At 36.9% G+C, this 25,757-nt stretch overlaps 1 protein-coding gene across 4 annotated transcripts in view; it reads left to right on the top strand.

The window, feature by feature from the left end:
• Positions 1-25,757, top strand: part of VRK1 (VRK serine/threonine kinase 1) — a 173,710-nt gene that overhangs the window by 126,440 nt on the left and 21,513 nt on the right. The window contains exon 13 of one of the 4 annotated variants that reach the window (XM_021007346.2): positions 693-923. The exons of the other annotated variants lie outside the window; for them this stretch is intronic. Coding sequence (XP_020863005.1) covers positions 693-724 — 32 coding nt within the window. The 3' untranslated portion in view covers positions 725-923. Of the gene's footprint in view, positions 1-692; positions 924-25,757 lie in introns of those variants that run through there. 4 annotated transcript variants of the gene reach the window in all.

The raw sequence follows: 25,757 nt of genomic DNA, 5'->3' as shown, positions 1-25,757 counted from the left end.
TAGCAGTCTTCTCAGATGAACTGTCCAACGTATTGTAAGGGTAGTTGAGTAGGAACTATCATTTGAGATTTCTTGCCTGAAAAATACTCTTGGTATCAAATGTCGCTTTTTGTTCTAAATGAGATTTCATCATCTCAGGACCGCCCCAAATCCTGCCAGGGTTTGAGACAATATATTTAGATTAAAATCCCAAGCTCTTTCTAAAATAGTAATAGTAGCCCTTTCCTGATTCTGAGCTGCTGTTTATATTTTGTAGCATTAATTTTAAAATTTTGTCATAAATTCTAATTTGAAATAATTATTCCATTTTTTAATACCTGTATAAGCCAGGTATATTCTATGTAGTTCAAATTCCTAGTGAAACTATGAATAAAAAATTGGCTTTCTGTCTCTTTCCCTTTCCATCTTTCTTTTCCCCACTTCTCTGCCTCTCCTTATCTATAAAATAAAGGTAGTGATATCTGTTACACTTGACTCATAAGGTTGTTGTGAGGATCAAATGAGATAATAATATTCTTAGAATTTTGTAAAACTTTAAAGTGCTTCAGCAGTGTTAGCTTTAAAAATACTTCCTACTCTTCCATATAGTTTGCATTAAAGGTATAAGAATTTTGTATAAGAATGTAATTTTCTCAGACATTATTGTAGGTTATATTTTGGTTCCTAATTTGTATTTTTGTCTTATTTTAAAGGTTCAAGAACCAGAAGGAGAGTCTTGAAGTAAAATGAATACAATAAGCCTATATGTGGAATTTGCTTCATTTCTCCTTTTTTTCAGTAATGATTCTTTTCTCCCTTCCTGTGTTGTGTTTAATTTTCATGTGAATCTTGTGAGGAAAGGTGGTGGAAATATTTTTAAATCCTTGTGTCTTTGAAGAGTGTTTAAAGATTTTTATTAAAATAAATACTTCATATATTTGTTATGCTTTAAAGTCCAATTTATGAAATGTTCAAATCATATTTTCATCATTTAATGCATTTTGTGACATCCTGAAAATGTTTAAATTTCTGAAGTAAATGTTAGCAGGTGTTACTTTAAAAAAAGCTTTCTAAGCAATTGATGCTTTGGAGGTTATACAAGGAAAAATTCTCAATATACTTAGATATATTGGAGAGAAAGTAATGTATTTCATATGCACTTAACTTTATTTTGATCCAGTATAGGTTCCTCCACCCCCACCCCCACCCCATGCTAGAATTAGTTATCTGTGGAATTTTAAAAAAGAGTTTTTCTCCCAAGTAAAGAATTCTTGGGCTTTTGAAACATGTATTTTTTTTTTAACCTTGAAGTTTATTGTAAATTTGTACTTTTGAAATTTAGTAATTAGTGGATAGGTATTTTTTTGAGAGCTTATGATTGTTGTTTTAATAGTTTTTACCTTTAATATTATCTTATATGATGATACATAGGCCTCTAGGAATTAGACAGTGTACCCAATTTAGTTCATTTATCATCACAGTATATCCTGGTTGAAAGGAGGTAGAGGCAGCTACTCTTCCAGATTTCATAAAAGAGAAACTGATACACTGCAGTGTTAAATGAGTTGTCTATGGCCAATGGCAAAAGGAAACCTGTCTCCTTAATCCTACCATTCTAGTTTAGTTCACAATTAAAAGTGCATTTCTTTTCTTCCAAGCAATACCACCTTGCCTCAGATATCAGCCTGTCAGTCAACCAAGAAAATAGAAGATACAAATAAATATAAAAAAAGGTTTCTTGCATTTGAGGAAAAACAGGTGACTCTAAACATTATTTGATTCATATATCAATTTATTGTTATATCAGTAAATATTCAGTAAGCATTGATACATTTCAGTTCATTGATACAATTCAGTTCAGTTAAGCCATTTGTTAAGCACTCAATATGCATACAACACTATGCTAGGTGATGGCACTATGGAAGATAGAAGAAAGCTCTGATGGCAAGAGTTCTTGTCTTTGAGAAGCATATAGTGTACTTAGGGAGATAAGGCAGGCAACGAGGTGGTGCCGTAGATAGAGAACTGGACCTGAAATCAGGAAGACCTAAGTTCAAATCGAGCCTTAGCCTTTTATTAGTGTCTTTTTAGTAGGTGATATCATCACCTACTTCCCAGAGTAGTTGTGAGGGATCAAAAAAGATGTTTGTAAAATGCTGTCTAAATACTAGCTGTTATTACTAATATACATAATGGAAGTTAAATAACAGTATAAGAAAAGTTATAAAAGACTTATGATTAATTATTAAATGAGTAGTATAGGACATAAATGCTATGGAAATAGTTCAGTGGAGCGAACTCATTGTGAGGGTAGGGTGATCTGAAGCTTTATTAAAATGTATTTCTCCTTTGATGAGATAGTTTGTAAATAGATATACCCTTCTAAGCCATCTGTATGAGATTATTTGCCTTTCTTATTTTAGTGCTCATATTATATACAACTACACAGCTTTATTTTTAATGATTCAGAATTAAACAGTATTGAATATATATACATTGAATGTGTTTGTGTATGTTTAATGAGATTTTAAAAAATTTGCTGCAGTTTTTTAATATATTAAAATAATTACAACATACAGTCCACAAATCCATCCTAAATGTTACAGAATTTAGAATTGGGATATAAATTATGATTCCCTGATTTTCGTATTTATTGTAATTTTAGTTCTATCAATAGTGTTTTGCTTTTACATCACACTACTATAGGAAATGAGTCTTTGGTGTTTTCTTATTTTAAAATCCTCCCAAAGATCTAATGTTACACTCATTTACAAAATTTTTGTTGTTGTTTAGCTGTTTTTCAGTTGTGTTTCCCATTTGAGATTTTTTTTGGCAAAGATACTAGAGTGTTTTGCTATTTCCTTTTCCAGCTCATTTTACAGGTGAAGAAACTGAGACAAACAAGCCTAAATTACATACCCAGGGACATACAACTAGTACGTGTCTCAGTCTAGTTTTAAAAGGTCTTCCTGACTTTAGACCCGGCATTCTATCTACTGCACCACCTAGCTACCCGCATTTACAAAATAGAGAATTATGATTTGTGGGGAGAATATCACTGATTTTTGTAGAATGCCAGATTTTAGTTATTGGAAGTGTTGTCCCAAGTTTATTTGTAACACCTAAATCAACTCTCAAATTCTGTTTCAAACACATTGAGGCTTAAAATAGGGAAAAAAAAGTGTGCAGTATGTATTTTGTCTATGTGCCTTACCCTTTCTATTTTTCAGATTACATCAACATAGTAAAACCTGTTGGTTAAAATAGAAAACAACTTTGCATATTGTTTTTAACAAGTGCTGGCACTTTCTCTAGTGTTGGTATATTGACAAGACTGTAGGAATTAATGAACAACTAACAGAATTTTCTTATTGCAGACCAGTGAACATTTATTAATTGCCTATGATATGCAAAGCACTGGATACCAAAAAAGTTCTCTCCCTTGAAGATTACATTTTACTGGAACATACTCTTCACAAATCAGGAAATACAAGGTCGTTTGAGGAGGGAGGAGTATTAACAACTGGAAAGAGAGAGAGAGGCTGGTTTCCCATTAAACATAAAAAAAAAATTTTAAATTCTGATATAGGCTATATAGACATAAAAAAAGGGTAATGAGGATCTGAACTAGGATAATGGACATGTGAATGAAGAGAGTGAGATTGAAAAGATAATTTAGAGATTGAATCAATAAGACTGGCAACTGACTGAGTAGAGGGAGGGCAAAAGAAAGAGGAGTCAAGAATGACCCAAAGGTTGCTCACATAAGTGCCTAGGAATGTAGTTTATACTGTTTTAGGGGAGTTTGGAAAAGGAAAAAGACTTTGGTAGAGAATTGATTGGTTCTCTTTTAGATAAGTTACATTTGAATTATTAAAAGGTCAAAAAGTTGAAGATGTGCAGCAGTCAGTTGGAGATGTGGGACGAGTTCTGAAGAAAGATTAGTTCATGACTTAGAAGTCATGTAGAGATGATAATTGAACACATGGGAGCTAAGAAGTCACACGGTGGAAGAGTCTATAGAGCGAGGAGTCTCAGGACATAGTTTTGGAGGACACTTATTAGAATTCAGAAATCACAGAATTTCACAGTTGGAGTGGTCCTTAGTCACCATTTAAATCAACCCATTCCACAAAAAATATATTAAACAAGTGGTTGTCCAGCCCCTGTTTAAAGACTTCCACAGAGGGGAAAACCAAGTCATTGATGAAATCTGTTAAATAGCCCAAGGGCAAGTACAGATCCTTGGGTTACTCCATTGGAGACCTCCTGCCACATTGATATTGCATTATTAATAACCATTCTTCAAACTGGGACATCCAAACTGTTCTGAATCCATTAGTACTTTCTGATGTTTTTAACATTTGAGTGCTGGCTTAATCATTTCCCTTACTGAACACATCTATGGTTTCCTTCCACCTCCTTCCTAGTGACCTGTAATAATTTCTCAAGGCAGTTCTCTGAATAAACTTTTCCCCACCTAATCGCATTTATTATCATTTAGTCTACATCCTACATCCTTCTGTCTTCTCCAGAAGAATAGTATGAGATAATAATTGAGTCAGTGTTTTTTAAGAACATAAGAATCGCCATATTGAGTCTTTTCTGACAGCAACACAGAGATTCCTCCCTTATGATAGTAACCTTAGATGTTTTTACCACCAAATTTTGCCCATCAAGCTTTAATCATGAGGGCTCAGTACATAATAATGTGTTATCCTTTCCCCTTAATGTGGTTGTTGATAACAAAATCTAGTTGAGCAGCTGAGTGTTCTGTCACATTTGGAGTCTGAAGAATTTTAGGGTTGGGCTATAAATCAAGATGTTTATTTGTTACTCTCTCTGTGACTTTGGGCAAGACTCAGACTCTCTGGAACTTGGTTGCCTTAAGAGGTATTTGGACTAGGTGGCTTCTGAGATTCCTTTCAGGTCTAAATCTGTAACCTTGACATTTAGTGTTGATTTTCCTTGATTATAAGGAAAGAGAAAAGTTTGGAGTGTGTAGTAGCTAGCAAGGGTGGTATTAGATAAGGTTGGAAAGGTGGGTCATGTTGGGAAGGGCTTTAAATGCCAGAGTTGTTTGAATATTACTTAGGCAGAAATGAACCACAGAAGATTTTTGAGCAGAGGAGTGATTTGATCAGATCTAGTCTTAAAGAAGATCAGTATGCCAATGAGATGAAGGATGATATGGAATTTTAGGGGTACTTTTTTTTTTTTGCTAGGCAGTGGGGTTAAGTGACTTGCCCTGGGTCACACAGCTAGTAAGTGTCAAGTGTCTGAGGTTAGGTTTGAACTCAGGTCCTCCTGACTCTAGGGCCGGTGCTCTATCCACTGCACCACGTAGCTGCCCACAGGGCACCTTTTAAGAGACTAAGTTAATCCAGTTATTTTTCTATCACTTTTCAGTCATGTCTGACTTTTCATAACTCTATTTGGGGTTTCCTTGGCAGAGGTACTGAAGTGGTTTGCCACTACAGGTCATTTTACAGATGAGGAAACTGAGACAAATAGGGTTAGGTAACTTGCCCAGGGTCACACAGCTAGTAAGTGTCAGAGGTCAGATATGAACTCGGCTCTTCCTTGTTCCAGGCCTGGTACTCTGTCTATTGTATCACTTGGCTGCCTTGTAACACAAACAGAGGAAAAATTTTGCAGTGATGAAATCTTGGTAACTCATTGATATGAAGGGTGAGAGACTGGGAAAAGCCAAAGGTAGCACAAAGGGTTTGAAACTAGGTATAATGAGTTAGTATAGTGAAGTTTCAAGGATGGGTCAGTCTAGATCTGTTTTGGTCATGTTGTGTTTTGTGTGACTGTGTGATGATTTGGTGGAGATGGCTTGTAAGCAACCTAAACTCAGATCTGGAACTCAGACGAGAGGTTAGGATTGATGGTACAATCCTGGAAATGAACAGATTGTTAAGGGAGAGGGAATGAAGAAAAAAGTATACCAAAAACAAATTTGGAAAATGTCCCCAATAAGTGGTTAGGAAGAGGTAAAGAGACAGGTGGAATTGTTGAAGAGCTAAAGAGTGTGGTATATCTAAAGTTAGGGGAGGAGGGAGTAATGGCAACAAAGAAGAGTGGATATCTCTGTCAGATGATTCAGAGTTTGTTTGTTTTTAAAGATAAGATTTTCAAAAGGTGCCAATTAGTAACATTATTGAGAGTGGTTTCAATAGAATAGTCTGAACAGAAGCCATAAGAGAGTGAGAGAGTGAAGAATGGGTCATGAGAAAGTATAGTAGGTATAGGCAACTTTTTCTAGAAGCTTGTGCCTGAAGATAAGTGGAGAGAGATGAGTCTGTACTTAGCTGGCATAAAGAGATCAAAAGAGAAGGCTTCTTAAAATTTTATTTTTTAGTACTTTTTTAAGGGGATGTGAATGTGTTTATAAGCAGATATGAAGAAACCAGCGGAGAGGGATAGATTAAAAAAAAACAAATATGAGAGAACAACCTAATGTTTCCTAAACCTGAGAATTTAATACTTGGGGAGAATTCCCTATTTGACAAGAATACGTGGGAAGGCATTTAGCAGAAGTTTGGTATTAGCTCAACACATTATACCAAAGAGTACAAAAAAATTTAAAAATGGATGTACAACCTGAATATTAAAGATGAAGCTATAGAAAGACTAGAAAGTAAGTAGATCAGGTATTCTTTGTGGCTATGGTTAGGGAGAGAATCCTTAAGGGATAGAGGTGATCACAAAAGATAAAGTAGATTATTTCAGTTATAAGAAACTTAAAAGTCTTTTTATGATCAAAGTCAATGGCATGAGGATAAGAAAGAAAGCTGTTGATTGGAAAAAATGCCTTTATAATAAATAACTATGATAAGATTATTATAGCTAATTTTTCCAGGGAACTAAGATAAGTCATTCACTAATGAATAAGTGGTCAAAGGATAGGAACAAACAATCCTCAAAAAAAAAGTACGAATTGTACACAACCATATGAAAGATTGTTCTAAATCGTTAATGAAAGGAAAAATGCAAATAAAAATAATCCAAGTTCCACAACCCAGCAAGTTGGAAATAATAACAAAATATGAGAATAATTAATGTTAAAGGGCTTGTGGAAAGGCAGGCATACTAATGCACTGTTTGGAACTGTAAACTGGTGCAAGCATTCTGGAAAGCAATTTGTAACTATGTTAAGAAAGAGACTAAAATATCCATACCTTTTGATCCAGACATCTCCTTGTTAAACCTTTATCCCCAAGGAAGCCGAAGATAGAAAAGTCCCCCACCTATTCTAAAATATCTGTAATAACATTCTTTGCAATAGCAAAGAACTAGAAACAATGATGTCTGTCATTTGGTGGATGGCTAAACAAAGCATGGTGCATATATGTAATGGTGCTTTAAGAAAGCATGAACGTGAAAAATTTTTAGCGTGGGGAGGTATGAACTAATGCAAAAATGAAGTAAGCAAAACATGTACGATGGCAATAACTTTGTAAATGAAAGAACAACAACAAAAACATAACTGAATGCTGATCAAGCTTGGTCTAGATGAAAAAAAAATGATTGTAAAAGCAAACTGCTGAAGGAGGGAAGGAATAGGGTGCACATAGGGGAAATTAGCCTTAGCAGCAAGTAGAGATACTACCATTTCCTTTGAGACGGAAAGGAAAGGAGAATAGGTGATGCTGCTGAGAATCTTTGAGGAATGGTGCTGATACATTGACATTGGATGGATTCATTATTCTCAGATAAGCAGATGTGAAGTTATCTGCTTCATGTGTAGGCATGGGAGTATGGTTAGGAGTTTGAGGAAAAATGAAATGGTTGGAACAGCAGCTTTGATGAATGAGGTTAGAAGTCAGCATCGAAAAGCAATGAAGACCCAGCTGTAATTATAATCAAGAACACAAGGGGCTCTACTTTGGGCTTCCAGAGCCTTTGGGGTTCCAGAATCCTTTTCATTCCCCTTCTCTTTGAGGGTGAGCCCAGTGCTAAATGTCAGAAAACAATGCCTTAGAAGAAAATATTCATCAATGTAGACCTTTTACCCCCAATATATACTAGAGGTTAAAAATGAAAACAAAACTCTCCAGGAATTTTGGGGAAAACTTAATGGTCACCCTATAGTTATTACCATTAGTATATGAAGAACTGTCATGAAGCAGTTCTATTTGACCTCAGAATGTTCTCCCAGTGATACTGTATGGTTATGAATCTTCTCACAGCAATCTTAAAAGATCCAAAGTTGTGGGTAACCCAAAGGATAGTGGAATGCGACATGGTGAATGTAAGTAGGTTGCAATATGTTGGTAATAATGACACACAAGAAATGTGTAAGGAATATTGATGCAATGTATGATCAGAAGAGAAGATAAGCCATTTATGCTAAGAGCTGAGGACACAAAGATAGGCAAAAGATAATCCCTGCCCCCAAGGGCCTCACAGGCTAATGGAGACAGCATATGAACTACGTACGAACAAGACATGTATAAGATAAATGGAAAATAATGAAAAGAGAGAAGGCACTAAAATTAAGGGAAATTGGGAAAGGCTTCCTATAGAAGGGACATGTAGGAAGTCAAGAGGTAGAGATGAGGAAGAAAAAGCATTCCAGACAAAGGGTCAACTAGTGAAAATGCCTGGAGTTAGGAGGTGGAGTGTCTTGTTCAATCAACTGCTAAGAGGTCAGTGTCACTGAATGGTAGGATGCATGGGGTGTGGGGAGGGGATCGACAGTGTAAGGTGTAAGAAGACTGGAAAGATTGGGGGAGGTTATGAAGACTTTGAATACCAAACAGGATTTTATATTTAATCCTGGAGGTGGTACATAATAGACTGGAGTTTATTGAGCAGGGTGCAGACCTACTCTTTAGGAAGATCACTTTGACAGCTAAGTGAAAGATGGATTAGAGAGGGGAGAGACCTGTGGCAGGGAAACCAACCAGTTGGCTGTTGCAGTAGTCCAGGCTTGAAGTGATGAGGGCCTACACCTGAGTGGTGGCAGTGTCAGAGGAGAAAGGGGCCAAGGTAAAATTAACAAATTGGACGAAGATTGAAAGTGACTAGTTTAGGATGACACCTAAGTTATGTGACTGGGATGGTGGTCCTCTCAACAGTAGTAGGAAAGTTACAAATATGGGATGGTTTTGGGGAGCAAGATAATGAATCCAGTTTGGTACATGTTGAATTTGGGATGTCTGGGACCTCCAATTCAAGGTGTCCAAAAGGCAGTTGGGGATGAAAGACTGGAGGTGAGCAGAGAGTTTACTTTTTTAGAATTTTTTACAAAGTATTTAGTATAAGTTTTCAGCATTCACTTCCATAAGATTTTGAGTTCCAAGTTTTTTCCCCATCTCTCCCCTCACCCCAAGATGGCATGTATGACAATACATACACATTCATATTGAACCTATTTTCACATTAGTCATGTTGTAAAGAAGAAATAGAACCATTGGGAGAAACCGTGAGAAAGAAGAAACAAACAAAAAAAGTAAATATGATTTGATCTGCATTCATACTCCATAGTTCTTTTTCTGGACGTGGACAGCATTGTCCATCATGAATCCTTTGGAGTTGTCTTGATAAGAAGAGATAAGTCTATCAAAGTTAGTCCTCACATTGTGGCTGTTACAATGTTTTTCTGGTTCTGCTCAGTTCACTCGGCATCAGTTCACGTAAGTCTTTCCAGGCGTTTCTGAAGTCTGTTGGCTCATTATTCTTATAGCGCAATAGTTTTCCAATTCTTCAGTGGAGAGTTTAGGGATAAATAGATCTGAGAATCACATAGAGAAGATAATTTAATCCGTGGAAGCTGATTAGTAAAGAAGAAGAGAAGAAGGGCCTAGGACGGAACTCTGGGACACCCCTGGTGTTAATGGATATGACTCAACAAAAGAGACTGAAGAGTATTCAGATAATAGGAGGACCAGGAAAAAGTTGTGTCACAGAAACCTAGAGAGTATGAAGAAGTGAGCAACAATGTAAAAGACTGCAGACAGATTAAGAAGAGGATTGAGAAAATGTCATTCGATGTACTTGAGAGATCATTGGTAACTTTGGAGAGAGCAATTTTGGTTGAATGATGAGGTTATAAGCCCAAATTTAGAGAGTCAAGGAAGTGAGGGGTTTTTGAGGATAAGGAAACGTGCAAGATTGTAGGCAGTAGAAAAACAGACAGTAGTCAGGAAAACATTAAAGATATGTGAGAAAGTGAAGATAGAGAGGGCAATCTGTTGGAGAAAGTGAGAATGGAATGGGTTCATGAATGCACATAGAGAGGTCTGCCTTAGCAAGAAGGGCCACCTCATGCTAGGGGTAAAGGATGAGGTAATGGCAGAAGGCATATGAGTAATGAGTTGAGGAAGGGAGAAGATTCAGTTAAATCCCATTGTCTCCAGCAGATCTTCAGCAGGGTTTCGATTTGCTCTTCCTGATCGTGGACAGTAGAACTAGGAACAGTGGTTTGAATTGCAAGAAGGCAGGCTAAGGCTTGGTGTTAGTCAAAAACTTTGTAATAGTTATTGAAAAATGGGCCTGCTCTAGGAGGTAGAGTGTTTCCCTTCAGTGGAATCTTGAAGTTAAGGCTAGATGGCCTCTTACTGCAGATGCTGTAAAGGAGAATCTGGGTCGGACTACATGGCCTCTGAAATCCTTTCCAATTCAGAGATTTTGTTTTGTTTTGTTTTTTTAATAATTTACTTCTCCAACATTTCTGGCTATCAAATGTTTTTCTCAACCCCCTTCCTCCCCAGTTTTATAGGTGTTTTGTTCTAGGTGCTTATGTTTTAGGACTTGATGATTAGACTTTGTTTCTTTTTGTTTTTTTCCGTAAACATTTGTTATAGAACATTTTGGAAATACATGAGTCAGTTCAATTTGAGTAAGTATTGAGTAATGAATAGCATCTTACTAGATGATGTAGAGGGTTTCATATATATATATATATATATATATATATATTAATATAATATATATATATATTATATATATATATATATATATATATATATATAATATATATATATATATATATACATACACGTGTATATATACATATATATATATATATATACATACACATGTATATATACATATACATACATACCATATATATATGTGTGTGTACATATATATATACATATATATATACATATATATATACATATATATATACATATATATATATGTATATGTATATATATACATATATATATACATATATATATATACATATATATATATATATATATATGTATATGCGCGCCATGGTCTCTGCCCTTTAGGGGTTTATACTCTGCTAGGGACAACTCCCCAGCAGAATTTGAGTCATTCCTACTAAAGCTTAAAATAAGAATTGCATTTCAACTTTATTTTACCCTAAAATCTTGAATATTTTAAATTATTTAAGAAGTTTTTTTAAGATCTGGATGACCATTTGAAAAGTCCACTGTACTTTTTTAGTTTTCCATCATGGTCTTAAGGGAGAAGCTGAATTCCATAGGTCACCGTTCCAAAATCAATCTTTGATATTCTAGGCAGACTGTTGTGGAAGCAAAGGTGCCTGAGATTACAACAAAATGGTTTCTAAGGCCCTGTCTACTCTTGTAGAGGTCATTGAAACTGCAGCTGGCAAAAACATAGTTTGAGGTCAGGAATTGAAAAACTCCCGCTGTTCCCAATGAACTGCATGATGCACAAAGAAAATGTTGAGAAGGGAAGGGGGGGAGTTGGTGTTCAAGCGGTGTTGATGGGGGAGGAGAGCTAAGTGAACAGCCATGATAATGCAGTTATGTAGTTTTGTCTTTTATCAGCAAAATTGAGGGGAAATATGAAGCATTTTGGGAGGTTGTTTTTTTGTTGTTGATATCCCTATTTGAATGTAGAGTCTCCAACACAAAGGAAGCAAGCTGCCTTTAGACGGCATTTGCTGTTCTTGATGACTCCAGTTGTGTGTAAATATTAGAAAACAGCAGGGTCCTGCATTCCAAGAATCACTTGAGCAGTACTACGAAGACAAGTGTCCTTACTGGTATTGTAGTCCTACTCCTAAGCTCTCCTGCTGTTTCTAATCTGTGCGCACAGCCATGAAAAAACTGGACTGACATTTACAGGCACAGCAGGGAGACACTTGACTAGGGAATGTTAAAGACTCCACTACCCCCGATTCAAAGTAGCCACCATACATGATAAATCTTCACAGGAGAACCAGTCCGCACTTCAACTGATGGCATAATGAGGATATCTATAATGAAGCAAAGAAGTAGATTTTTTTTTCCCCAAGCTCAACTGTTTAGCAGTTAGATGTTTATGTTGATCTTTTTTTCTTTTTTCTTTTTTAAGATCCAAAATATCTAAAGAGAGAATCTAATTCTAGGAGATAAAAGATCCCTCTCCCTCTTTAAAATAATACTTTTTTGGAGAGTCTATTTTTTTCCCTCCCTGTTTTTTTATTAGAATATTTCTCAAGTAAGAATATCTTACCCATAAACTATGAATAAAAATAAAATTTCCCAGAATCTGCTAGATTACGTACCAGAAACTGGTATGTAAAAGAGGGTCAGTTGCTTACTGACAAGTTTGACAGACTTTACTCACTGTTTTGTCCCAGTGAGCTGCCAGATTTGGATGCCATAATACCAGTAATGCAATTAGGTTTGCTGCACATTGTCTGGTTGACTTCTCAGTTAAGAGTTTCTTTCCCTATGGGAATAAGGCTAGACAGACTGTCATTTGCTATTACTAATTCTGTTCAGCATTATCACTGGAGCTTTTTTTTTTTGTAATTAGCTATCTTAGTTGGCTCTTAAATTTTAATAGCCAATTGAAGCTACGTTTTAGCCAAGTTCCATATCTAAATTGCATTCAGTCCATTAACAAAGTTGGTTAAAAGGCTATTAAAACAAAAGGCAATATATGGTGGTTAGCACTTACATGTTTGCAGCAGTAGCAGCGCCAGCCTTTAGTGAGTCCTCCGAAGAAACTCATGTTTTCTTCTGTTGAAGTTATACACAAGATTGACCAAATTTAGCATGGCGAAAGACCATTCTAGACATGAATTCCAAGTATACCAAAATAGGAAAGTTTTTTCCCCCCCTTTCTGCAGGCTTCCATTCCCAGTCCTCCCGCCTTTATTGGTATGCAGACATTCTCTTTTAATCCTGGTTGGCAATAGAAGGGAGAGGGTTGAAAAGGGACAATTATTGTTCTAGCTTAAAATGGACAGTTTTCAAAAAGCAAATAAATGAAATTACATTTTTTTCTCTATTTCAGCTGATCAGAATTATTAACAAAACCATCTGGTAGAACTGTAGCCTTGCTGAATTTAGTTTGTAAAACATCCTGCCAGATATTTAAAGAAAAAAAACCTGTAGGCAAGCCAGCATATAGGCTTAAAGTACTCATTCCCTTATTAATTGTTCTTATTTTATTAATTTTTAAATTCAGAAAATCATTCCTGATTATCTTACTACCCCATGATATTTTGTATATATCGTGGTCCTAGATTTCTTAGCTCCTTCTCATCCCTCTACCTGCCCCTGCCTATGGAGCTTTAATATGGTTTCTCTAAATCTTAAGAGGTATATTATAATGACAGTTTTAAACTTTGTGATACAAACTAGTGCAAGAGATTAGGCTGTTGTTGGGCTTCATTTAGCTGACATTTTAAGCGCATGTCTTCTAGTGGAGATGTGGGATTAGGATCATACTCTCTCAGATCTATCAATGACCTCAGAGACCATCTAGTCCACTGGTAAATAAGAAAATGTAAACAAGGCTTGCCAACTCTAATTGTCAATTCAATTCAACAAACATTTATTAAATCCTTACTAGGTAGAAGGAACCCTGCTAGGTGACAGGGAGACAAAGACAAAAATGAAGATGTGCTTGCCCTAAAGAAGCTTGCTTCCTACCCTAAGGATGGGCAGGGGTGATTCAACATATTTGCAAGTAAATATGAAGTACATTAAAGAACTATTTCAAAGAGAATGCTAGTAAAAATGGGGCATGCTACTGTGCTATAAGAAATGATGAACTTGATGATCTTAGAAAAACATGGGTAGACTTGAACTGAAAAAATAGAGTGAAATGAGCAGAACCAAGAGAATGTTATATACAGTAGTAGCAATATTGTTTTAAGAACAAATTTGAATAAATAAGTCATTTTAACTATTATAAATACCCAAACGAACTGCAGAGGACATATGAAGGAAGATGCTACTGGCATCCAGAGAAAGAACTGATAAATAGAAATGTATAGAATGATTTTACATGTATATATACATGTTTGTGTTTAATGGTAGCCATTTCTAGGGCGAGGTGGCGGGAGGGAAAAAAGGAAACAAAAAATGCTCATGATAACTTTATTATATATTTAAAAGGAATAGCAAGTTGTGCATAATAGATTTGCGATTTCATGTGCAATCATCTTTTTAAAATTATACTATGTTATGGAAATGCTTATTTTATTTTATAAATTAAAAATAAAATAAATATAAAATTTTAAAAATGGGGGATCAAGAAAGATTTCCTGTAGTCTTTATGGGGGCAGGGTATAAATAACACCCCATCTCAGTCACCAGAAAAAGGGCAAAAAACATACTGTCTGGAAGTTCTAATTTACTTGATTCTGAAAAAGTATATCCTTAGCAAGAGCTCATGAAAGTCAGCTGGGGTGAGAAAACCTCTCAGCATTGACTCCATTAGACCATGCCTTCAGAAGCCACTACTCTAGTGATTCATCTGGTTTCTGTCTGAACTCTTCCTTGCAACCGCCTCAGTTCCTTAGTGGAGAATGCTCTTTCCCTCAGGGCAGGGAGCCTTCTTCTCCTAGGAGTAGTCCTGTCCTCACTTTCAGTCTCATTCTATCTCTTGGCTTGCAGAGTTGTTATAAGAATCAAATAAGGTAGTATTTTAATGCTTAGCCACTATGGCTAGCACATTGTAGATGCTATATAAATGCTTGTTCTCTCCTTTCTTTCCCTTCCTTGGCCACTCCCCCTCTCCTCCAATTTGGCTCAAAATCTCTCTTCTGGGCTCATGCCCTCTCACTCAATTGACACCATCTCAGGGTGTCACTTGTAAGATCTGATTCCCTTTTCCTGAGGCAGGCTGAGTGGTCTCTCTAAGCATTAAATTCATGCAGATCATATCCATTATAAGGTCTTCATCTCTCTATATAGAATATCTCTCTTCACCTGTAAAAGCATTCATCATTGGTACTCTCACCACTGAAACAAGGTTTTCTTTTTTCTTTAATCCTTTTGCGGTGCCTCCCTTTGCCTCCTGTTCTTTCTCCCTGTCTCCTTTTTAGTGCCCTCAAATTTTGTAATTTAGTCCCAGAAAAAACATTGATTCATCTGTAGATAGGGTGTTGTGGGGTTGAGTTCATGATATTTAAGGTCTGTTTCTTCACCATCACTTTGTTTGATGTCAAACAGTTTGACAACTGTTTGACTTCTGCATTCATTCTTGTCTACTCATGTACATTTAGAAAGAAGTCTCTCAGTGGTCTTTCTCTTGTTATTGTCCTTGGTTTCTGTATTTGTTTACTCTTCTTGTACTTCTGTAGTTCGGGGTGTTTGAGAAGTGAATAAGAGCAAGTAAAAAGAGATTTCTTCAGGTCTGGTTTTCTTTCTAAGAATGTTTCAAATGTCTTTATTATTAAATATCCATCTTTTTCATTTCTGGCTGGACTCACTTTTTTTTTGGGGTGAAGCATTTGGAGTTAAGTGACTTGCCCAGAGTCACAGAGCTATTGAGTGTTATGTGTCTGAGGCCAGATTTGAACTCAAGTCCTCCTGATTCCAGGGCTGATCTAGCCACTGCACCACTTAGCTGCCCCTATGCTCATATTTGCAGGGTAAGTCACCTACAGCTACATCTTGACCTCCTTTGCATTATAACATTTCATACTGCATTTTATGGTGGGTGCAGAATAGTCTTCTGTTACTTGAATTTTATTTATATTTGAAAATCTTTCTCCTGGCCTCTTGCAGAATTTGCTGCTCCTCAATGGAATTGTTAAATATAATGACGATGTGTTATGACATTTGCAGCCTTGGGGGTTTTTCCTGGTTGTGATCTATGGACACTTTGTTTTCTATGTTCAGAAATTCTGGCCACTTTTCTTGGATTATTTCTCGCATTGTGATGTTCAGGGTTTTTGACTCATCATGTTCTTCTGGGAAGCCTATACTTCTTACATTTTTCTCTGTATCCTGTCTATGAGATTGTTATGTTTTGCTTGTATGGTGAGCATGCTTTCTTTTGTTGTCAATATCTTTTGCTTCTCTTCTTCCAGATTGTCCTTCACTTCCATATATTTGCATTCCCAATCAGTTATCCTCTCCTTTGTTCGTTTGGAGACATTTGTTACTATGGATTCAAGTTTTTCTATTCTGTCAATTATTTCTGCTGTGCAGACCAAAAATTCTGCACTCACAATTCTTATTTTTTTTTTAACCACTCAGGAACACTGTGCATTGTTCTATTCTCCCCTCAAAATCTACAGGGCCCTCTGCCTCATCTGGTGTTGAATCATTTTCCTGTTTTACAGTATTTATTTATAGAGACCTGCATTCTTTTACTAGATCTGGAAGCCATTTTTCTTTCTGCTGTTAATGTCTTCCCTGTTGTTTTATCTGCTAATGCTCAAAGTCTTTGGGTTTTCTTCCTTCTAAGATCTTTGATGATTGCAGTTTTCCTCCCTAATTTTCCCCTGTCTCACTTTCTGACTTCCTCTTTTCTGATGGCAGTTTTCATAGGGACTGGATCTCAAAGCATCTCAGCCTTTTCCCACACTGGATAATTTGCAGTTCACCAGTCTAGGTCTTTGCCCCAAGTTACTTCAGTGGCAGTTGGGGCTGGGATGGGGGTGGAGGTGAGAGAGTCATATCTGACCCCAGCTGGATGCTAGCTCCTTCCCTCAGGGTTAGTGGAATCCTACACAACCCCACACAGATGGGTCTTACCTCGGCTCCCTCCTTTGTTCCTCAGCTCTCTGGATCATTATTATAGAGAGCTGCTGTGCTGCAAATGCAACCTGTGCACATTTCTGCTGTTTGTTTTAAGTCTGAATCCCCTCAGTACTAAAAAAGAGGGGGATCAGAGTATAGAATTGAATTCTGTTACAAGCCCAGACATTTGTCCTGCCCTGTTCCCTCTGCTCAGGCTAAACTCTGCTGCTTCATAGAATGGTGCCACAGACCTATCACGGCTTGAGCAAATTTCTGCCCTTTGGAATTTGGATCTCCACTAGGAGCTTTGGGAGGAACTGGGGCCTGGGTATAGAGTTGAACCTTATTACAAGCCCAGACATATATTCTGCCTCATCTCCTCTGTTCCTCTGATCTCCTACTGAGCTGTATTGTGGCACAGAATACTACCATGCAACTATTGAACAAATTTCTTCCATTTGGAGTTTGGATTTCCATAGCACTGGGAGGAGACAGGGACTTTGAGGTGTGGAGTAGAATTTTATTATAAGCCTTTGCATCCAGGCAGCTTATGGAGTTCTGCTGCTATAAGCACAGCGGGCAGTGGAAGAGGGTTTGATGACTGGGTACTTGGTAGGGGTTAGGAAATCCTGACCTTTGCTGTTAGTTTATTGAGTTTTCACTTTCTTTGGTTTCTTGTGGTCCTAGAGAGTGGGGATGACTGAAATTGCTTTATGTCCTGCATGTCATTTCCATTTTGCAGAAGTCTGAGAAGTCATGCGGATCATAAAAAAAAATGTCTATTCTTTCATCTTGTTGGTCGTATGATCCCTTGTGAAGAATTTTAAAGGCCAAACAGAGGAGCTTATATTGGATCCTAGAGGTAATAGGGAGCCATTAGAGTTTATTGAGTTGGAGGGGAGTATGTGTATGTGATATGGTCCTGTGCTTTAGGAAAGTTACTTTATGGGGAAAAAAAGAGAAGAGAAACAGGAAAGTCTAGCCCGTGAATCCTGGGGTGTCTTGTGAGGTTTCAGCTATCAAAGTTTGCATTCCTTTGAGCAGAGCACCTCCAAGAAGGGGGAGGAAGAGGAGGAGGGGAAAAAGAAAAGAGAATGGGAAAGGAGAAGGATGGGAAGGGGAGGGGGAGAGAGGGGAAGCTGCCTTGCCAGTTGAGGGTCCCCGATGGGCAGCTTGTCCTACACACAGGTTGTTATTTGCCTTTTGTTCTCAAAGAGGACCACAGCATCAGGAAGGTGATGCCATGACTTGCAAGTGGATTGGATTTAAGTGAGGGAGGGCTGGGCAGTAACCAGCCTCACTTTCTCCTCCAGACTGTGAGTGGGGCTAGCTGCCCCACTGGGGACTCGACTAGCTACTTCCAGTACTGCATCTCCTCTCCTCTTCTCTCTTCTACTTTTCTCTCCTTTCTTCTCTCTTCTCCTCTTCTCACCTCTTCTCCTTCCTTTCCCTCTGTCCATGTAGGGTGTAGTGCCCTTGTCTGTGGGTGCTCTGCCTGGGGGAATGTGGGTTTTCATCACTGAAGCCTCACAGGATATCTTGGGGTTTTAGCCTCAATTTCTTTCTTAGGGACTATGCCTTAAACCCAAATCACTGTAGCTCTCATTTTTGGCCAACAGTAGGTTCCAGCCTAATACCCCCCCCAAAAAAAAGTTGCTGTGGTGACTGTGTGAACAATATATTGGAATGGGGAGATAATTGAGATAGAGAGACTAATTAGAAGAATACTTAAATAGTCTAGTGATAAGTGCCACCTAGGGTGGTACTTATGTGAGTGGAGAAAAGGTGATATATGTGAGAGTTATTTTAAAGAAAACAATTTCAAAATTTGGTAACTGATTGAATGTTAGCTGATCAAAAAGAAAGGTTAGTTAAGGCTAATACAGAGCTTACATCAGACTGTGCCCCAAATAAGATTGCTTATGGTGCTAAAAATTTGCTTGTCTACTGGCTAGAGCAACACTTGCAGTCCTTGAAAAATAAAGACCTAAATACATGGAGAAAGCAGTAGCAGAACCCCAAATAATACAGAACTGGATCAAGCAAAGCCTCATTATTCCCTCTAGAAGTGGATAGATTCTGACCCTGACACAAATTCTCAATTCAGGAAGTAAGGCTGGAAAAAATGAGTAAAAAGAAAAAGAAACCAATGATAAGGAAATATTATGGATTCATAGATGTTCAAGAAGAAGCCTTGAAGAAAAAGAGAATAACTCCACAATATCTACAAGCAAAGCTTCAAATAAGAGCACATCTTGGCCACAAAGTTAAATAGAATTCCTAGAAGAAATAAAGCAAGAATTTTAAAATAATATTGTAAATGAATGAAAACTCTGGAGAAGAGATTTGTAAGGAGAATAAACAAGAGGTGCAAAAACTTGAAAATTAGAATTGATCAAACAAAAGTCAGTAGCTCTATGAGACGAGATTTACTAGAATAAAAATTGAAAAAATATCAGAAAATGTATGGTATCTACTACAAAAAACAACTGAGGTGGAAGACACAAGTCAAGGAAAGATAATTTAAGACTTGGACCACCTGAAAAACTTAACCCTACAAAAAGTCATATTGTAAGAGAATATGAATGAAAACTGTCCGTGCCTTAAAGATCCAGAGGATAAAGTGAAAATTGAAAGAATTTACTGACCTACTGAAAAGAACCCTAAAATGAAAACTTTTAGCAATGTCATAGCCAGAGTACAGAACTTCCAGGTCAAAGAAAAAAAAATTGCTAGTAACCAGAAAGAGTTCAAGAATAAAGGAGTACTTGGTCAGGATCTTGTAAGACCTGATAACCACCACTGTAAAGGATAAGGAAGCTTTAGAATACAATATTCTAAAACAGAAATCAGTAAACTGTGGCCTGAGGGTCAAATCCAGCCTGTCACTAACTTTTTTAAGGTTCATGAACTAAGAATTTTTTTTAACATTTTAAAATATAATAAAACTTTATTTGTCACATTCTAATAATATTTTATTCCCATTACATGTCAAGAATATTTTTAGCATTCATTTTTACAAGATTATTCGTTCCAAATTTTTCACCCTCCTTTCCTCCTCTCCCCTCTTTTGAAAATGGTAAGCAGTTTGATATAGTTTATACATGTAAAAGTTTATTTAAAAATGTAAAAATCATTTTTAGCTTCTGGACCATACATAAGCAGGTAGTAGGATGTGTTTGGCTCACAGACCATAGCTTGCTGTCCATTGTTCTAAAATGCAAAAGATAAAGGTTTACAACCACAAATAATTTACCTAGCAAAACTGAATACAATCCTGCAAGAAAAAAATAAATATTTAAGAGTGATTTTCTTACACCTCGATGATCTTAAGAGAAGAAAGAAAAAGGAGAGGGAATGGAATACACTATGGAAATAAAGGGGTAAAATTTACTATTACATAATTGGATTGCACAGAAAGACAACTATAACAGTGCAAATACTTCAGGCAGATGCTTCTGAATCAACAAATAACAACTCCTGGGGGTATCTGTGTCTGGCAGCAGCCTCAGATTCAGGAATTTTTGCCTCACAGACAGTGTGGAAGGTCAGACAGCTGCTCTGAGGAGGACTACAGAGCCCTCCACAGGTTCTGGACACTGGCCCAGGTGCACTGACAAGATGTAGTCTTCGGCTGGAGCTGTGGGTGAGGAAAAGCAAGCACACACTGATAAGTGTTTACAGAGGGCAGGGACCCTGCTGGCTGTGGACACTTGCAGGAAAGTGGAGTCCCTGTTTGGTTCCAGGGCAGAGGGTGAGCTGAAGCTTGTAGCTGTGGGAAGAATCACAGAGAACAAGAGCTTTTTTGGTGATATTGTTCCCAGTGGCCCTGGTTGAGGCTTGGGGTAGAGAAGAGTACCTGAAGTCAGGCCCCAGAGAGAGCTCAGAAAACAACAGCACAAAAAACCTGAAGCTTGAGATATTGTCCCCCACACTTTACGACTAGAGCCTGACTTTAACACAAAGTTAATAGTCAAGAAATAAGCAACTAAGAATTAAGATAAATTAAATTAGAAATGAATAAGTGAAAGAGAAAGAACCCAAAGAAAGATAGCTGCTATGGTGATAGAGAAGATCTAGGTTCAAACTCAGAAGGTGATAAATCAAAACAGCTGCCTCGCTCTTAAAGAAGAAAGTAAAATGGACAGAAGCCCAAAAGGAGTTTGTAGAAGAGGTTAAAAAGGCTTTAAAAATAAAATAAGAGATGTTGAGGAAAAATTAGGAAAAAAATAAGAATAATGCAAGAAAACTATGAAAAGAAATCAGTTAATTGGAAAAGTAGATGCAAATGCTTATGGAAGAAAATAACTCCTTAAAAATTAAAATTGAGCAAGGAGAAGCTAATGGCTCATAAGACACCAAGAAATAATAAAACAAAATCAAAAGAATGAAAAAATAGAAGAATGTGAAACATCTCATTAGAAAAATAACTGACATGGAGAACAAATCAAGGAGAGACAATATAAGAATTATTGAATTACCTGAAAGTTATGATAAAAAAAAAGGGTCTAGGCACTATACTTCAAGATGTTATTAAAAAAAATTGCCCTGAAGTTTTAGAATGATAGGGTAAAGTAGGAGTAGAAAAAATCCACTGATCACCACCTGAAAGAGATCCCAAGATGAAAATTCATAGGAACATTATGTCTAAATTTTGTAGCTCTAAGGTCATACTACAAACAACTAGAAAAAAAAAACAATTTATATACTGTGTCGCTACAGTCAGAATAACACAAGATTTAGAAGCTTCTCAATTAAAGACTGAAGGGTTTGGAACATTATATCCCAAAGAGCAAAGGAGCTAGTTTTGCAACCAAGAATAACTTACTCAGCAAAGCTGTGTGTAATCGTGAATGGAAAAAATGGGTATTTGATGAACTAAAGGATTTTTGTGAAGAAAAGACCAGAACTAAATGGAAAATTTGACCCATTAGATTCAGGAGAAACATAAGAAAGTAAACATTAAAGACCAATTATAAAGGTGGGTGGGGAGGGAGGAAGGGAGAAAATCTGGAACCCAAAGTTTTAAAAACAAAAGTTAAAAAAAATGCTTTCACATGAAGCTGGGAAATAAGATATACAGGAAATAGGGTATAGAAATCTATCCTACCCTACAGGAAAAATGAAGGGGAAGGAGAAAAGAAAAGGGGGGAAGAGATAGAAGGGAGGGCAGATTAGGAGAAGGGGTATTCAGAATACATGCAATTTTGGGGTGGGGGAGGGATGAGATGAGTAGAAAATTTGGAACTCAAAATCTTGTGGAAGTGAATGTTGAAAACTAAAAATAATATTTTTAGAAAAGAAAGAATTTTTAAAAAAGACCAATTACATAGGACTTAATAAGGGCAACATGTTTACTTCTTATGTGGGAAAACATTATTTCTAACTCCTAAGAATGTTATCAGGGCAGCTAGGTGGTTCAGTGGATAGAGCACTGGCCCTAAAGTCAGGAGAACCTGAGTTCAAATTCAGCCTCAGACATTTGACAATTACTGGCTGTGTGACCCTGGGCAAGTCACTTAACCCCAAGTGCCTCACAAAACAACACCAACAAAGAATGTTATCGTTACTTGAATAGTATGAAAGAGCATATATAGATAGAAGACTTGAGGTTGAGTATGGGGGGCTGATCCTAAAAATTAATTTGGATAGGGAGAGGTAAAATGGAGCAATTGTCTCATAAAAATGAGGCCTGAATGGAAGAACTATTACAGTGGAGGCAAGAGGGGTGGAAGGCTGATAGTGCTAGAACCTTATTCTCATCAGAACTGGGTTAAAGAAGGAACAACATGTCCATCTAGGAGAGTATAAAAGTCTTAATTTACAGAGAAATAGACAACAAGGGGATGGGATAAATGAGGGACTGTTAGAAGATGTGCAGATCAAGAAATAGTAGGGTAAGGGGAGAAGATAAGGGAGGGACTCTTAAAAGGGTGGGTAAGTTAAGGAATAGGATGGTAAGGGGAGAGAATAAGGGAGACATTTTTAAAAGTAGTGTAGATTAGGGAGTCAGTTATTAGAAGTCAATGAGACATTTGAGAAGGGATAGGGTAAAAAGAGAGGGAGAGGAGAATGAACAGTGATGAAAAATATTATGGAAGGAAATGCACAATTAATAATTATAACTTTTAATGTGAATGGGATGAACTATCCATAAAACAAATGAATAGCAGAATTGATTAAAAACCAGAATCCAACAATATGTCATTTACAAGAAACACATTTTAAAATGAGAGATACACATAGAGTAAAAATAAAGGTCTGGTGTAGAATTTATTGTGCTTCAGCTGATGCAAAAAAAGCAGAGGTAACAGTCTTGATCTCAGGCAAAGTTAAAACTAAAATAGATTTAATTAAAGAGACAAAATGGGAAATTGCACTATGATAAAAGATACTATCTATAATGAAGTAATATCAGTACCAAACCTATATGCACCAAATACTATAACACCCAAATTTTTTAAATATAAATTTATTTATTTTTAGTTTTCAACATTTACTTCCACAAGATTTTAAGTTCCAAATTTTCACCCCATCTTGCCCCTCCCCCCACCCCAAGATGACATGCATTCTGAATACCCCTTCCCTTAGTCTTCTCTCTCTTCTATCTCTTCCCCCCTCCCCCTTCTCTTATCCCCTTCCCCTCCTATTTTCCTATAGGGAAGGATAGATTTCTGTACCCCGTTTCCTGTATTTCTTATTTCCCAGTTGCATGTGAAAGCTTTTTTTTTAAACATGAGTTTTTAAAACTTTGGGTTCCAAATTTTCTCCCTTCCTCCCTCCCACCACACCCTCAATGAAATGGCAAGCAACTCAATATAGGTTATATATGTGCCGTTATGCAAAACACTTCCAGAGTAGACATGTTGTGAAAAACTAACTCTATTTCCCTTAATCCTATCCTGCTCCACCCCCATTTATTCTATTCTTTCTTTTGACCTCAGAAGTATTTGCTTCTGATTACCCCCTTTCCCAATCTGCCCTCCTCTCTATCATCCCCCTGCTCTCTTGTCCCCTTCTCCCCCTGTTTTCCTGTAGGGTAAGACAGATTTCCATAACCAATTGAATGTAAATGTTATTCCCTCCTTAAGCCAAATCCTATGAGAATAAGATTCACTCATCCCCTCTCACCTTCCCCCACTTCCCTTCCACTGTAAGAGCCTTTTCTTTTCTGTTTTTTTTTTGTGAGATAACTTACTCGATTCTACCTCCTTTCTCTTTCTCCTAGTATAATCCTCTCTCATCCCTTAATTTTATTCTCCAGATATGACCCCTTAATCTTCAACTCACCCTGTGTCCTCTATCTATCTATTTATCTACATATATATCTATATCTATATCTATCTATCTATCTATCTATCTATCTATCTATCTATCTAGATATGTACATACACACACACACACACACACACACATACATACATACATACATACATACGTATAATTTTTCCCCCTCCAACTACCCTAATACTGACAAAGTTCTCATGAGTTACAAATATCATCTTTCCATGCAGGAATGTAAACAGTTCAACCTTAATAAGTCTCTTATGATTTCTCTTTCCTGTTTACCTCCTCTTGTTCCACTTGAGTCTTGTATCTGAAAGCCAAATTTTCTATTCAGCTCTGGTCTTTTCATCAAGAATGCTTGAAAGTCCTCTATTTCACTGAATGACCATTTTTTCCCCTGAAGGATTATATTCAGTTTTGCTGGGTAGGTGATTCTTGGTTGTAATCCTATCTCCTTTTTCCTCCAGAATATTATATTCCATGTCCTGTGGTCCTTTAATGTAGAAACTGCTAAATCTTGTGTTATCCTGATTATGTTTCCACAATACTTGAATTGTTTCTTTCTGGCAGCTTGTTATATTTTCTCCTTGACCTGAGAACCCTGGAATTTGGCTACAATATTCCTAGGAGTTTTCCCTTAGGGATCTCTTTCAGGAGGAGATCAGTGGATTCTTTCATCTTCTATTTTGCCCTCTGATTCTAAAATTTCAGTACAGTTTTCCTTGATAATTTCTTGAAAGATGATGTCTAGGCTCTTTTTTTTTATATTGAGGCTTTCAGATAGTCCAATAATTTTTAAATTCTCTCTCATGGATGTATTTTCCAGGTCACTTGTTTTTCCAATGAGATATTTCACATTGTCTTCTATTTTTTCATTCTTTTGGATTTGTTTTACAGTGTCTTGATTTGTCATAAAGTCACTATCTTCTAATTGCTCTATTCTAATTTTTAAGGAAGTATTTTCTTCAGTCATCTTTCAGACTTGCTTTTCCATTTGGCCAATTTTGCTTTTTAGGGCATTCTTCTCCTTATTGGCTTTTTGGACCTCTTTTGCCATTTGGGTTAGCCTGTTTTCAGTATTTCTTTTTTGTCTCCTTTACCAAGCTGTTGACTCTTTTCTCGTGATTTTCTTGCATCACTCTCATTTCTCTTCCCAGGTTTTCCTCTACTTCTCTTACTTGCTTCTCAAAATCCCTTTTGAGCTCTTCCAAGGCCTGAGACCGATTCATATTTTTCTTGGAGGCTTTGGATGTAGGAGCTTTGACTTTGTTGTCTTCTTCTGGTTGTATGTTTTGATCTTCTGTATCACCAAAGTAAGATAATATAGTCTGACTCTTTGTGCGCTGCTTGCTCATGATCCTGGCCAATTACTTGAGTTTTAAACTGTTTGTTAAGGTATGAATCTGCTTCCAATGTGGAGAACATACTGTCCCAGGCTTCAGGGGTTTATACAGCTCTTTTCAGAGATACTTGTAGGGACTTGTAAATTTTCAGTTCTTGCAAGGTGGTATGATAAGGGGCAAGGTGTTTACTCCTTTCCTGGACTGTGCTCTGGTCTATTAG

The sequence above is a fragment of the Phascolarctos cinereus genome, unplaced genomic scaffold (genome assembly GCF_003287225.1).
Source record: "Phascolarctos cinereus isolate Bilbo 61053 unplaced genomic scaffold, phaCin_HiC Scaffold_2;HRSCAF=192, whole genome shotgun sequence".
NCBI lineage: Eukaryota > Metazoa > Chordata > Mammalia > Diprotodontia > Phascolarctidae > Phascolarctos > Phascolarctos cinereus.
This window is presented reverse-complemented; position numbering and strand designations above follow the sequence as displayed.